This window comes from Rutilus rutilus (assembly GCF_951802725.1).
Source record: "Rutilus rutilus genome assembly, chromosome: 8".
NCBI lineage: Eukaryota > Metazoa > Chordata > Actinopteri > Cypriniformes > Leuciscidae > Rutilus > Rutilus rutilus.
The window spans coordinates 29,146,481-29,159,864 of record NC_140222.1 but is presented as its reverse complement, the minus strand read 5'-3'; the positions used below and the strand labels follow the sequence as shown (position 1 = coordinate 29,159,864).

Here is a 13,384-nt window from a genome sequence, read left to right as displayed (position 1 = left end):
GTAGGGTGTAAACCGAAGCTTGTGCATCAGTTCAATCTTCTTTATCCGCTTATTTGACATTTCATTTGTATGTTAATCTGCCCTCTAGTGGACACTGACAGGCCACACAGTAAAACTATAGCAGCAGTTCGAGAATTATGTTGACAGTACTAAAGGTTTATTAATCAGTCAGTCTACACATATTTACATCCCCTAATGATGTAATTAAAATGAAAACAGACCACAGATATTCATGCTTCAGAAATGACAAGCCGTCAGCTATATATATATTGATATATATAAAAATGGACAATATATATAATATATAACATATATATATATATATATATATATATATATATATATATATATATATATATATATATATATATATATATATATATATATATATAATATATATATATAATATAATATATATATAAAATATAATATATATATATTATATATTATATAATAATATAATATATATATATAATATAATATATATATAATATAATATATATATAATATAATATTTTATTTTATTAGTTTATTTGTCAGGGACAATGTACAAAATACATTAATCTTTCGAAAAGATGTTTTGTACCAGAATTAGCAAAAGCTATTTTCCATCTGTAGTCCCCGGGCAGGTGCACAATATTAAAACATTAAATAAATTAAAAAACGAATCAAAAAACCATAACATCCTAAATATATATATATATATATATATATATATATATATATATATATATATATATATATATATATATATATATATATATATAATATAATATATATATAATATAATATATATATAATATAATATAATATATATATATAATATAATATATATATAATATAATATAATATATATATAATATAATATAATATATATATAATATAATATAATATATATATAATATAATATATATATAATATAATATATATATATAATATAATATATATATAATATAATATATATATAATATAATATATATATAATATAATATATATATAATATAATATATATATAATATAATATATAATATAATATATATATAATATAATATATATATAATATAATATATATATAATATAATATATATATAATATAATATATATATAATATAATATATATATAATATAATATATATATAATATAATATATATATAATATAATATATATATAATATTATATATATATAATATAATATAATATATATATATAATATATATATATAATATAATATATATATAATATAATACATATATATATATATATATATATATATATATATAATATAAATATATATATATATATATATATATATAAAATATATATAAAATATAAGACAGACAGACAGATAGATAGAGTATATAGACAGAGTTTGTTTTCTAATTTTTTATTATTATTTACAAAATATAATAACATGGACAATAAATCAATATAACAGGAGCAGTAATACATAAATTGCTTTAAAAAAGTAAAATAAGTCAAGGCAGTGTTCGACTCCCTTTCGTATCTTCTAAACCTTGTGTAAACTACAGACAAAACTGAAAGCCAATTAGAAAACATGTTGAAGCTGAGCATATAAGGGGATGTGGATGATAATACATGATGCTTTTTAATCCTAAACAGAAGTCCAGTCACAAATGAGGTACTACACTAGATTTGACGGTGCCAGTTTGTCTGGAAAGTGAAGGATTCTGGGTAGTATGGTGGGCGGACAGGTTGTGGCTTCACGCAAAGACAACTGGCTGCAAAACCTGAGAAACTTAATAGAGTGAATCCGCCACTTACATCAGGATTTGTTGGCGAAGCATACGGAGCGTATATTCATAACCCATTTAAAAACCCTCTTCAACACTTAGTACTGAAGTACCGACGGACCAGACCGAGAGGGAAACGATCGAAGCCCCTGAGGAACTTGTGTTTTTTATTATTATTGCACAAAGAGAACCTACAACGGGAAAGCCAACAAATGAACGGACGAAGCAACTGCATTAGTAGTTCATTTTTGATGATATCTTCTTTACAAGTAAAACATTTTATGCTTTAGCAAAAAGAAATAGATTTAAAAATTTAAGTTCTGAGAGCTTATAAGAACTACATGCAATGAAAGAAAGAATTTACTGCGCAAGCGCTTACAAAATGAGACCATCAAACATTTCAAAGGGACTGTAAATCCTCGCATATTTCCAAAGAAGCTTACAATTAGGTAGTTAAAAAACACTTTCATTGCATGTAGTAGTCTGAAAGAGACAACCAGCTCCCTAAAACACCTGGTTACTAGTTTAGTCGTTGAAGACAGCATGGTTTAAATGAGGAATTCTTGAACACATTCCTTGATTAAAGGGATCGTTCAGGCAAAAATGAAAATTCTGTCAAAGTTTATTCACCCTCATGTCGATTCCAGACCTGTATGACTTACTTTCTCTGGCAGAACACAATATAAACATAAAATAAAAAAGTGTGGAAAAGGGGATCTGAACATCAGATAAAAGTAGTGCACTTTTAGTAGCTATTGGATTACGTTCATGCTACCTTTACGTAATTTTTGGAGCTTGTAGGTTTTGGACCCCATTTACTTTCACTGTATGGACAAAATCTGTGTTCAAACAGATTTGGAATGACATGAGGGTGAGTGATGATGACAGAATTTTCATTTTTGGTTGAATTATCCCTTTAAGTCAGGCTTTTCTGGAGTAGCGTGAAGAGCAACAACTGCAAATTCCAGGTGAATGACAGTTGTCATGTTTGCTTAGATCTGGAATGTTTCCCTTCGCTGAATGGGTGAGTTGCTGTGTTGGATGGGTGCGGAGCAGATGGAGGAAGGGGGGCACAAGAGGCTACCGAGTACCCCAAAATCTGGGACGGGTGGGACAGGCGAGGAAGGCAAAGAAGAGTCAATCTGAAGCCTCTGTGAGGCAACGTACTCTGAGCAGACAGGTATAGGATCTTCAGGAAAAGACCCCAGTTGTAGCTGGTAAAGACCTGCTCCCAGGAGCCCTGAGTCTGGCTGGGATGAAGGGACGGAGTGGCTAAGGGGGAGCGAGGAGAAGTAAAGCTGGGTGGACGGGGAGGCTATGTCTGGCGTCTGGAGCGCTCGTGGGAGAGGCGAAGATTGTCTGAACAATTGCTCCACCTGTGGACTAGAACAAGTACCTGCACATAGTTCCAGCTCCCCAATGTCTCGCTCAGAACCTGGAAAAATAAGAAAATATTAAGGAAAAAGTGGTCGAGCATTTGGGGGAAAACAGAAAAGAAAAAAACGAGTAGATGTATGGCGAGTTTCTGTTTTACAATTTAAAACGCATGCACAAAGACAACTTTTCCAAAGGAGTTCCACTCTGTTTATTCTTGTAGTGATTGGATCATTCCTGTTACGCAGTACCACATTTAATAAATATGCTTTGGTCGCGTTCAGACACTTAACTTAATTATTTTCACAATGGTATGAAAGTATAACAGGGTGGAAATTAAGAAATGAACAGGATGGAACTGAATAGGGCGTAAGTAAGTTAGGGACTTGACAGTTTATAACAATCTTTTATTATAAACATTAGATGAAAAACTTAAATTAGAATGCTGACTAACTGAAAGAAATTTGTTGCAGTACTAAAGTTGCTAAAACTAAAATTGATGAAGCACATAAAAACACTAAAACCTAAACTAAAATTAAAATTAAAACTGAAAATAAAAAAAAGAAACGCTAGATCAGAATATTAATAAATACTAAAAATAACACAAAACAAGTTGTGAAATTTTGATATACAGATATACAAGTGAGTAACAGGACGGAAAGTAATATTGAGGACAAAAAAACCCTATAAAATAATTTGTGCTGTTAAATCGATTAATCACGATAAATTGCATCTTATATAATATATGTGTGTATAATATATATTATTATAATATTTATATATATTATATGTGTGTGTGTGTGCGTGCGTGTCTGTATATGTGTGTATAAATAAAGTATATAAAAGTATATTAAAGTATATATATGTATAAATGTGTGTATATGTATTGTGTATATACAGTATATATACACACACACACACTATATATATATATATATAATATATATATATATATATATATATATATATATATATATATAAATATACACACATTATGTTAACAAAAACTCTTATGTTAGATGTGATTAATCAATTTAACAGCACTAAAAATAATAAAAAATAAAAAAAATATTCCACCCCTAAAAAAAAACCAGCTGCGTAGAACATTTTGATTAGATACAGAACATTTTTTTCTTGCAATACTTTCAGGAATATTCCTTAATAAGTCAGAGAACATAGCAAACATAAGTTATATGGTTACCATTTTTTAAAGATGATGTATTTTTTATTTTTAAATAAATTATTCACTATATGAAGACATATATGATGTGGGCATGAAAATGTACTACATAACAGGAATGATCCATTTCCCGGGACTTCTCCACTTCTGTTTTTACCTGTGTATCTGTCAGTTTTAGGCTGTCTGTGAGCAGCAAGCTCAGGGCTTTAATAGGAAGCGCGGTGTGCGTTTCCGTCGTGGACGACCCTGAAACTGAGCTGCGCAATTCAGGCTCTCCTCTGGATTGTTCGACCAAATGAAAGGTGACGGAACATAAAAGAACACAAACACAATAGGAAAAATGCTGGCAGATGGAAAACAACAATGAAACAAATCATAGACAAAATCCAAGAAAAATGCATTTATGCTGGACATAAACAAATGAACAGAAATGAAGAAGCTTGTAAAAAATTAAGAAACTTGGCCGCAATGGAAGATTCCATGAATACATATGCATGTGGAAAAGTAAGTATTATATCCAAGAACTATTAAAGCGTACCTTGTTTATCCAGCTCCATGACTGCAGGTGGCGATGGAGGCTGGAGTTGAATTGAAGACCTACTTGGCAAACCTTGATTGGCACCTTCTACATCACCAGTATCTCCATCCGGCTCAGCATCCTCTCTAAGAGACACATAAACCATTTAAATATCATCAGATCATTATTCTAAAAATGTGAAAACTTCAAACAAACAAACACACTCACATGTTCCCAGATGGTAGATTGCACCTTTTCCGACCCAACTTGGTGGCCTGCTGTGTGAAATACTCATGCCGCTCTGATTTCTTCCATATGTAGTAGTACTCTACACACTCACCCACCGAACGCGTGCGGACCTGGGCGAGGGCAAACAAGAGAGGCCGACACATGTAGGCACTCTAATTTCTCTAAAAGTAGAAACATCAGCAGCAAATCCTACTGGGAAACAATTTATGTTATGAGACAAATTTGGTACTCACCTTGTTGCCCTGTATGAGGTGGAAGTTCTTCCCATAGGCACGGTAGCCATGCTCAAAGTTACGACACTCCTCCTCACTCCAGGCACAAAGCTCTTCTGGGAATAATTTTTTTCAATATTTGAGATTAACCAGCTATACATATCAGGATTGTCACTTCCTGCTAAAGAAGGTTTGAGAAAGAAAGGCATAAAAAAGACAAAACAGAAGTCTTACCATTGAAAACCTTGACATTAAAGCGATATCTTCTTAGCGCCTCTTCTGGATTAAAGTTGCATTTTACTAGTTCATAAAGAGCCTACAAAAGAGATGGAATGAAAGAATAAGCGCAACCACTGAAAGATCAAAACAAGACCCACTAAAGACAATAAAAACTTACAGCGAGATACAAAAGAATGAAACCACTAGTGAAAATGCATCTATGTAATTTCAGAATGTCTTTTTATGTGGCATGTTGCCGCTTTGCTTCAATGACAGTAGCACCAGAGTTGTATGAAATCTACAAAACCCGATGATCATATTTTCCAACATGTTTTGTAAAATAAAATAAAAAATTAAAAAAGCTTATATAATTAGAAATAATGCAGAATAATCTTAAATATTACTTTTATTATTTATTTATTTTGAATGTCACTACATAGTTTAAGAAAGTACTGGGTAGGAAAACGATTAATTTTGCACAGAGTGGTCTACTGATACTGATACTTTTAACTATGGGGTCCCACAGGGCTCTATTCTTGGACCATTATAATTTCATTATATATATTTAAATTAAATTGTATATACAGTGAGGAAAATAAGTATTTGAACACCCTGCTATTTTGCAAGTTCTCCCACTTGGAAATCATGGAGGGTTCTGAAATTGTCATCGTAGGTGCATGTCCACTGTGAGAGACATAATCTAAAAAAAAAAAAAAATCCAGAAAACACAATATATGATTTTTTAACTATTTATTTGTATGATACAGCTGCAAATAAGTATTTGAACACCTGTCTATCAGTAAGAATCCAACTACTAACATGGCCAAGACCAAAGAGCTGTCCAAAGACACTAGAGACAAAATTGTACACCTCCACAAGGCTGGAAAGGGCTACGGGGAAATTGCCAAGCAGCTTGGTGAAAAAAGGTCCACTGTTGGAGCAATCATTAGAAAATGGAAGAAGCTAAACATGACTGTCAATCTCCCTCGGACTGGGGCTCCATGCAAGATCTCACCTCGTGGGGTCTCAATGATCCTAAGAAAGGTGAGAAATCAGCCCAGAACTACACGGGAGGAGCTGGTCAATGACCTGAAAAGAGCTGGGACCACCGTTTCCAAGGTTACTGTTGGTAATACACTAAGACGTCATGGTTTGAAATCATGAATGGCACGGAAGGTTCCCCTGCTTAAACCAGCACATGTCAAGGCCCATCTTAAGTTTGCCAATGACCATTGGGATGATCCAGAGGAGTCATGGGAGAAAGTCATGTGGTCAGATGAGACCAAAATAGAACTTTTTGGTCATAATTCCACTAAAGGTGTTTGGAGGAAGAAGAATGATGAGTACCATCCCAAGAACACCATCCCTACTGTGAAGCATGGGGGTGGTAGCATCATGCTTTGGGGGTGTTTTTCTGCACATGGGACAGGGCGACTGCACTGTATTAAGGAGAGGATGACCGGGGCCATGTATTGCGAGATTTTGGGGAACAACCTCCTTCCCTCAGTTAGAGCATTGAAGATGGGTCGAGGCTGGGTCTTCCAACATGACAATGACCCGAAGCACACAGCCAGGATAACCAAGGAGTGGCTCTGTAAGAAGCATATCAAGGTTCTGGCGTGGCCTAGCCAGTCTCCAGACCTAAACCCAATAGAGAATCTTTGGAGGGAGCTCAAACTCCGTGTTTCTCAGCGACAGCCCAGAAACCTGACTGATCTAGAGAAGATCTGTGTGGAGGAGTGGGCCAAAATCCCTCCTGCAGTGTGTGCAAACCTGGTGAAAAACTACAGGAAATGTTTGACCTCTGTAATTGCAAACAAAGGCTACTGTACCAAATATTAACATTGATTTTCTCAGGTGTTCAAAAACTTATTTGCAGCTGTATCATACTAATAAATAGTTAAAAAATCATACATTGTGATTTCTGGATTTTTTTTTTTAGATTATGTCTCTCACAGTGGACATGCACCTACGATGACAATTTCAGACCCCTCCATGATTTCTAAGTGGGAGAACTTGCAAAATAGCAGGGTGTTCAAATACTTATTTTCCTCACTGTATGTATATACACTGTATATATATTTGGACAATGAAACTGAAACACCTGGTTTAAGACCAAAATAATTTATTAGTATGGTGTAGGGCCTCCTTTTGGAGTCAATACAGCATCAGCATCTGTTCGTCCTGGGAATGACAGGTAGAAGTCCTTCACAGTGGCCAGAGGGATTTTGAGCCATTCCTCTTTCAGAACATTGGCCAGGTCACTATGTGATGCTGGTGGAAGAAAACGTTTCCTGACTCGCTCAATAATATTTAGATCTGGTGACTGTACAGGTCATGGGAGATGTTCAACTTCACTTTCATGTTCATCAAACCATACTGTCACAAGTCTTGCTGTGTCTTGCTTGCTGTCACAACTATGATGCTGATACATGGCACCTCCTTTAGGGTACAATGTTTGAACCATTAGGTGCACATGGTCCTCCAGAGTGGTTTGGTAGTACTTGGCAGTGACGCGTCGATTGAGCACAGTAGGGGATGCCATGATATTGCAGCCCAATCACTGATCCACCCCGTGCTTCACTCTGGGCAACAACAGTCCGAGTGTTAAGCATCTTTGGGGCTTCTCCTCACCGTAACTCCCACGCCGGATGAGGGAAAGACAGTGAAGGTGGACTCAGAGAACAATACATGCTTCACACTGTCCACAGTCCACAGATTTGCACTGTTGGCACCAATGAAACCGACATTTGGCATTGGCACGAGTGACCAAAGGTTTGGCTATAGCAGCCCGACCATGAATATTGACACTGTGGAGGTCCCAACGAACAGTTTTGGTGGAAACAAGAGAGTCGAGGTGTGCATTTAGTTCTGCATTGAGTTGGGTAGCTGTGGTTTTATGTTTTTTGGATACAATCAAGGTTAGTACCCGGACATCCCTTTCAGACAGCTTCCACTTGTGTCTACAGTTACTTCTGTTGGTGGTATTCATCCAATATGGTGGTATGCCCACATTATCCTGGATAACATGAGCCAGCGAGACATGCACCAACAATTTGTCCTCTTTTGAACTCTGATATGTCTCCCATTATGTTGTGTGGATTGTGTTTCATGTACAACTATGCTATTGCTCTGCTAATTCAACCTGATGGAATGTAAAATCAGTAAAGATTGGTCACCAGGCCACGCATTTATAGACATGAAACCTCCAACACTATATTGTCCAGTTTCATTGTCCAACCTCTGTATACACACACGCGCGTGTGTGTGTGTGTGTGTGTGTGTGTGTGTGTGTGTGAAAGTTTAATTACAAGATGTAACTTGTCAAACACATCATACATTATTATTTGTCATAAAAATAATTAAGCAAAATTCAATAAATCAGTCTAGAAAGCAGTGTTGTTATTGTTATCTAAAGCTTAAAATATTAAAAACTATTTTTATAATTGAAATAAAGCTGAAATAAAACAAACTAAATGAAATGGAAAATAACTGATATATATGCTGAAGTACTAACATTCCTAAATCTGAAATTACTAACATTACTGAAACACATTAAGAAATACTGTCAAAATATTAAAATTCTAAATAATAATAAATGCTATAATAGTATATAAATAATACTAAAATAACACTGCTAGCATGCTTCACCCTCCAATTCAGCCACTTCCAAATTGCATGAAAAATAAAGAGTTATATCTGAGTGATTCAACCCAACCTGCTCATTGTCTTTGACTATATCTCCTGTGGTCAGACTGTTTGAAGGTCCACTGTCACTTCCTTTTCTCTGGACTTCAAGCAAAAACTTCTCTACTGCCAGACTGGACAACACATCTGGAGTCCACAACAACTGGTCCTCATTTTCATAGGCTGGGGATAACAGTAACAAAACAGGTGTGGGTCCTAGGGGACTCGACAGGTCGGTTATGCAAAATAGACCACTGAAACCACAACCCTGGAGCCAGTGTAAAGGACACCAGCCGAGAGAAGACACTCACCTCTTTCATAAAAAGTGTGTGTACAGAGAGAAGGAATTATAGCCTGATACTGGGGGCCCACCATGATGTCCTGATAACCAAAACATGGCATAAAAGCATTACTACAATGTTTTTTTTTCCCACTAAGCTGAAATTTTTAAATCGGTATAAAATATTATAAATTCTATTTTATAGATACAACTGTTCAAACATTTGTGGTCAGTACATTTTTTGTTTTTGAAAGAAGTCTCTTATTCTCACCATTGGTGCATTTATTTGATCAAAAATACATTAAAAAATAGTAATATTGTGAAATAACAGTTTTCTATTTGAAAATATTTAAAAATGTAAATTACTCATGCGATGCAAAGCTGACATAATCCTTTACAAATCATTCTAATATGCTGATTTGGCACTTTACAAAAGTACTTCACTTTGATACAATTATTATCAAAGAGTATGAATTTATTTAAAAAAAAATAATGGTCATGTTTTCCAACGTGAAATTTTTAAGTATTGTGTCAGAAAACTTTATTAATTTGGCACAGAATGGCCTACTGATACTTTTAACTATGGTGTCCCACTAGGCTCTATTCTTGGACCATTCAAATTTCATTAAATACAATTGTTAACCAAAGCTAAAACTATTAAAATATTTTTTGGTCACTGAAATAAAGCTAAAATTAAATTAAATATAAACATAGTAAACTATAACATGAATATTTTTTTTACCTTTCGGCCATCACTGGAGGGGTTAGAGGTGCTTTCTGAGTCGTCTTCGGAGCAGCTGACTGAAGTGTCTTTGTCATCACCTGGCAAGATTAAGAACAGGTTCAGAGCTCAAACATTTTTGACAAAAGAAAAACATGATTAAGTTTCAAATGTATGCGCAAGTGTAGAAAAATCTGATTTAACAAAATAAAAATAAGGCAGCTAGCATGACATTGCTTACAAGAATATTCACTTAGGAGTTGATGGTACAGTAAAATAAGAGGCATTGTAATGTAATGTGCTACCTCTTAGGTGGTGCAAGAGGTCAGATGCATGGGACGTGATGGAGAGTGTGAAGTCATCAGCAGAGGAATGGTTGTCCACATCCTCTCCTCCTGAGAGCAGATCTTTACCTGTCTGAACCTACAAAATTACAGACTTTATTTGCAATTATAAGAAATAATATGTTACTTTTCAATTTTCCAAATGAAGGTCAGAGCATTTCAAGAATCTACTAAGGAGGACAAGCCCAAGAGTAAACCAGTGATAGTGACCTTGTCCAGTGTTATTTCAGGCAGACTAGCTGCTAGCTCATTCGGCTCCTGTTGTTGTTCCAGGACAGGATCAGGCATGTTGTACCCATAAAGTGCCAGCAGTTGCTCGAGTGGCATCTCACCACCCTGTGGAAAGGTAAATGAAGCAATCCTTTTTTTGTAATAAGAAGCTAATTTAATCTATCAATGCAAAGCAAGGAGTAGTTCCACTCACTGAATGGGTCTTGGTTGCCATCTTTACCGCCTGCTTCCGCAGGGCTGCCAGGGTCCAGTCCTGCTCCTCTAGGAACGTGGATGCCCGGGAAGGGGCCTCCAGTGGCGCCGCATAGCCCTGGTGGAAAATGTCTACACGACTGTGCCGTTGTTCCTTGGAGCCCATTCGCACAGCTAAAGCACAATGAAAGCAGAGAATTCTCAAAATACATATTTCATATCAATAATTCAGTTACATTGCTAAATGTTGGTTACATTTAAAAGAAAAATGGATTATAAAAATGTTTTGAGAATAGGTGTTGCATTATTTGTAGGCGGATGCCACTTGGTTTTATATTTTGATTCTCAAGCATTGACATTCAGGCATTTTTAAAAGTGACTTAAGTGTCCAAAAAACTTTTGAAGCCACTGTATATACAAAGATAATGTGGAAAAATTAAATAGGCCAGCCACTGTAAAAAAATAATAGTTGGTTTAACTTAAAAAAAAAAGTAACCAACCTGGTTGCCTTCAAATTTTGAGTTCATTGAACAGATTGGTTTAATCCACAGAAACTCAAAATAGTATGTTATCTGAACCACGTTAATTATCTAGATTGATTTGACAAAAGAAATCGGACAATATCCTTACAAAATTTTACCACAAAAAACATAATTTTCATCAAAATTACACTGTTTAAATCATTGTTCCAAACGTAGGTTCAGGGGGAGCCTAAAGATTCAGTCCTGTCCTTCATAATAATGAGCATATAAGCAGCAGGCACTGCACCATCCCAGTGACTATTCTTCCAGCATCCCTCCTCCTCCATTTCTCTTATAATTCCTCTGCACATTACTGTTATGGGGGAGTTTAGCTCGGAGCTCCAGCCTCCATCGAGGACAGCAAGCCAAGTTTGTTTACCATTAACTATTAAGACTGCAAAGGGCAGGAGAACTCGTGAATTACTCTTCAAAGACTTTTAGACTATTTCATGAAATATTTAATATAGAAGAATATTTCCAATACTAATTGTACAAGATTTTTTTTAGAACATAAGCCCTTACAAAAATGTACCATGGTAAACATAGTTTACCCCAAAATAGCAGTTATTGTTTCTACGGTAGAAATGCGATAAGAAATTGATCAAAATTGCAATAGTATCACTAAAAATAAAGGTTCCAAAAGTGGATTTTCACAGTGATGCCATAGTGTGAAGAACGTTTTAATAATCCAAACCTTTTTCCACTATGTGCGATGGAAATGCTCTGTGGATGTTAAAGGTTCTTCGTGGAACAATCAGTGCCAATGAAGAACCTTTGTTTTAAGACACATCTTCTCTCTTTCCCTCATTTAACAAGCCTCCCTTAGAAAAATGACTTATACCTCAAAATTGAACTTACTTCTCAAGGCGTACCTCATAGACACTTCTAGACTTAGTCTAAAACTCAAAGTAAAGAATTTTTAAGCACCTCAGACATGTTTAATGTGTCTTTTTCTCATTTTTTTCTAACGGTTAAACGCATCTGTATGTGACCTCTTTGAGCTTTGCTGAAGTTTGCAGCGGTTAGTCACTCAGGCGCTTTCCTGTAAGTCAGTGCTGAACATTTGCACCGTGACTCCGAACCGGTGCGAGAAGGAAACAGTTTTAGGGAAGTCGAGGAGGCTGTGACAGTATATCAGAAGTTTTGAAAGTTTAGACCTGCCATCCGTCCTGCTCCGCGCGCACCTGGGACACACTTCAGCACCAGCGCTCGCGCAGCTCTCCCGTTGTTTCGTACGGCGCTCGATCTGGCGAATTAAACGCTCGTGAACGCGTACAGACAGAGAGATAGATAGAGTGGCGAAACGCTGAGGAGTGCTCCCATTTTAACTTCCTCCTTATTAGTGACCGACTATCTTTGCCGTTTTCTGGGTCGGTCGGTCAGACGGCCGGGGTCTTAAGCTGTCTGTTAATGCGCGGCTGGCGGTTAAAGTGTATCGGAGCGGTTGAAACGTTTAATCCTTGTGTTGTTCTTCCCCCAAGCCCCGCAGCTCACTTACCTCCGCCATTCCGATTCTGCGCAAGCGGTGGAATGCCCGGATGTTGTGTAGAACTCCTATTGAACTTACATTCTGACTAACAGCACTGATGATAGTTACCAAACCATGTCAAACTAATCATAGAGGTTCTCTTATGCGGTGTATATATTTGTGTTGAATAGAAATGGATCCCACCGGTAACATTTGTGAGCAAAATATACTTTAGCGTCGAAGGGTCTAAAATAGATGATGTATTTTCAAAGTTATCAAATGTGATTTAAATTGCAACTGTCTTGACTTCACGTGAGCCTTTTTACATGGCTAATGTACAGTCACGTAAGCAGATGTTTAATTTCACTTTGTGCCATGATCGGAGGTTCGTGAAAAAAGGTTACAAAACTTCTACCATATTTGGTAGGCTACATCTG

At 35.7% G+C, this 13,384-nt stretch overlaps 1 protein-coding gene across 2 annotated transcripts; it reads right to left on the bottom strand.

Annotated features, from left to right (window-relative positions):
* Positions 1 to 1,397: 1,397 nt before the first annotated feature.
* Positions 1,398 to 13,082, bottom strand: mier2 (mesoderm induction early response 1, family member 2). Of its 2 annotated transcripts, none has more exons than XM_084415968.1 (13): positions 12,978 to 13,082; positions 10,960 to 11,132; positions 10,746 to 10,871; positions 10,497 to 10,614; positions 10,213 to 10,292; positions 9,502 to 9,571; positions 9,222 to 9,373; positions 5,519 to 5,600; positions 5,306 to 5,400; positions 5,052 to 5,182; positions 4,845 to 4,969; positions 4,464 to 4,584; positions 1,398 to 3,187 (listed from the first exon to the last, which is right to left on the bottom strand). In XM_084415968.1, exons 2-12 carry the CDS (start codon positions 11,122 to 11,124, stop codon positions 4,505 to 4,507), a joined length of 1,224 nt encoding a protein of 407 aa, XP_084272094.1. In that variant the 5' UTR covers positions 11,125 to 11,132; positions 12,978 to 13,082; the 3' UTR covers positions 1,398 to 3,187; positions 4,464 to 4,504. The 2 variants fall into 2 exon arrangements, with proteins under 2 accessions (XP_084272094.1, XP_084272095.1); XM_084415969.1 differs by having other exon boundaries at positions 5,306 to 5,397; positions 12,978 to 13,014.
* Between the last annotated feature and the right edge of the window lie 302 nt (positions 13,083 to 13,384).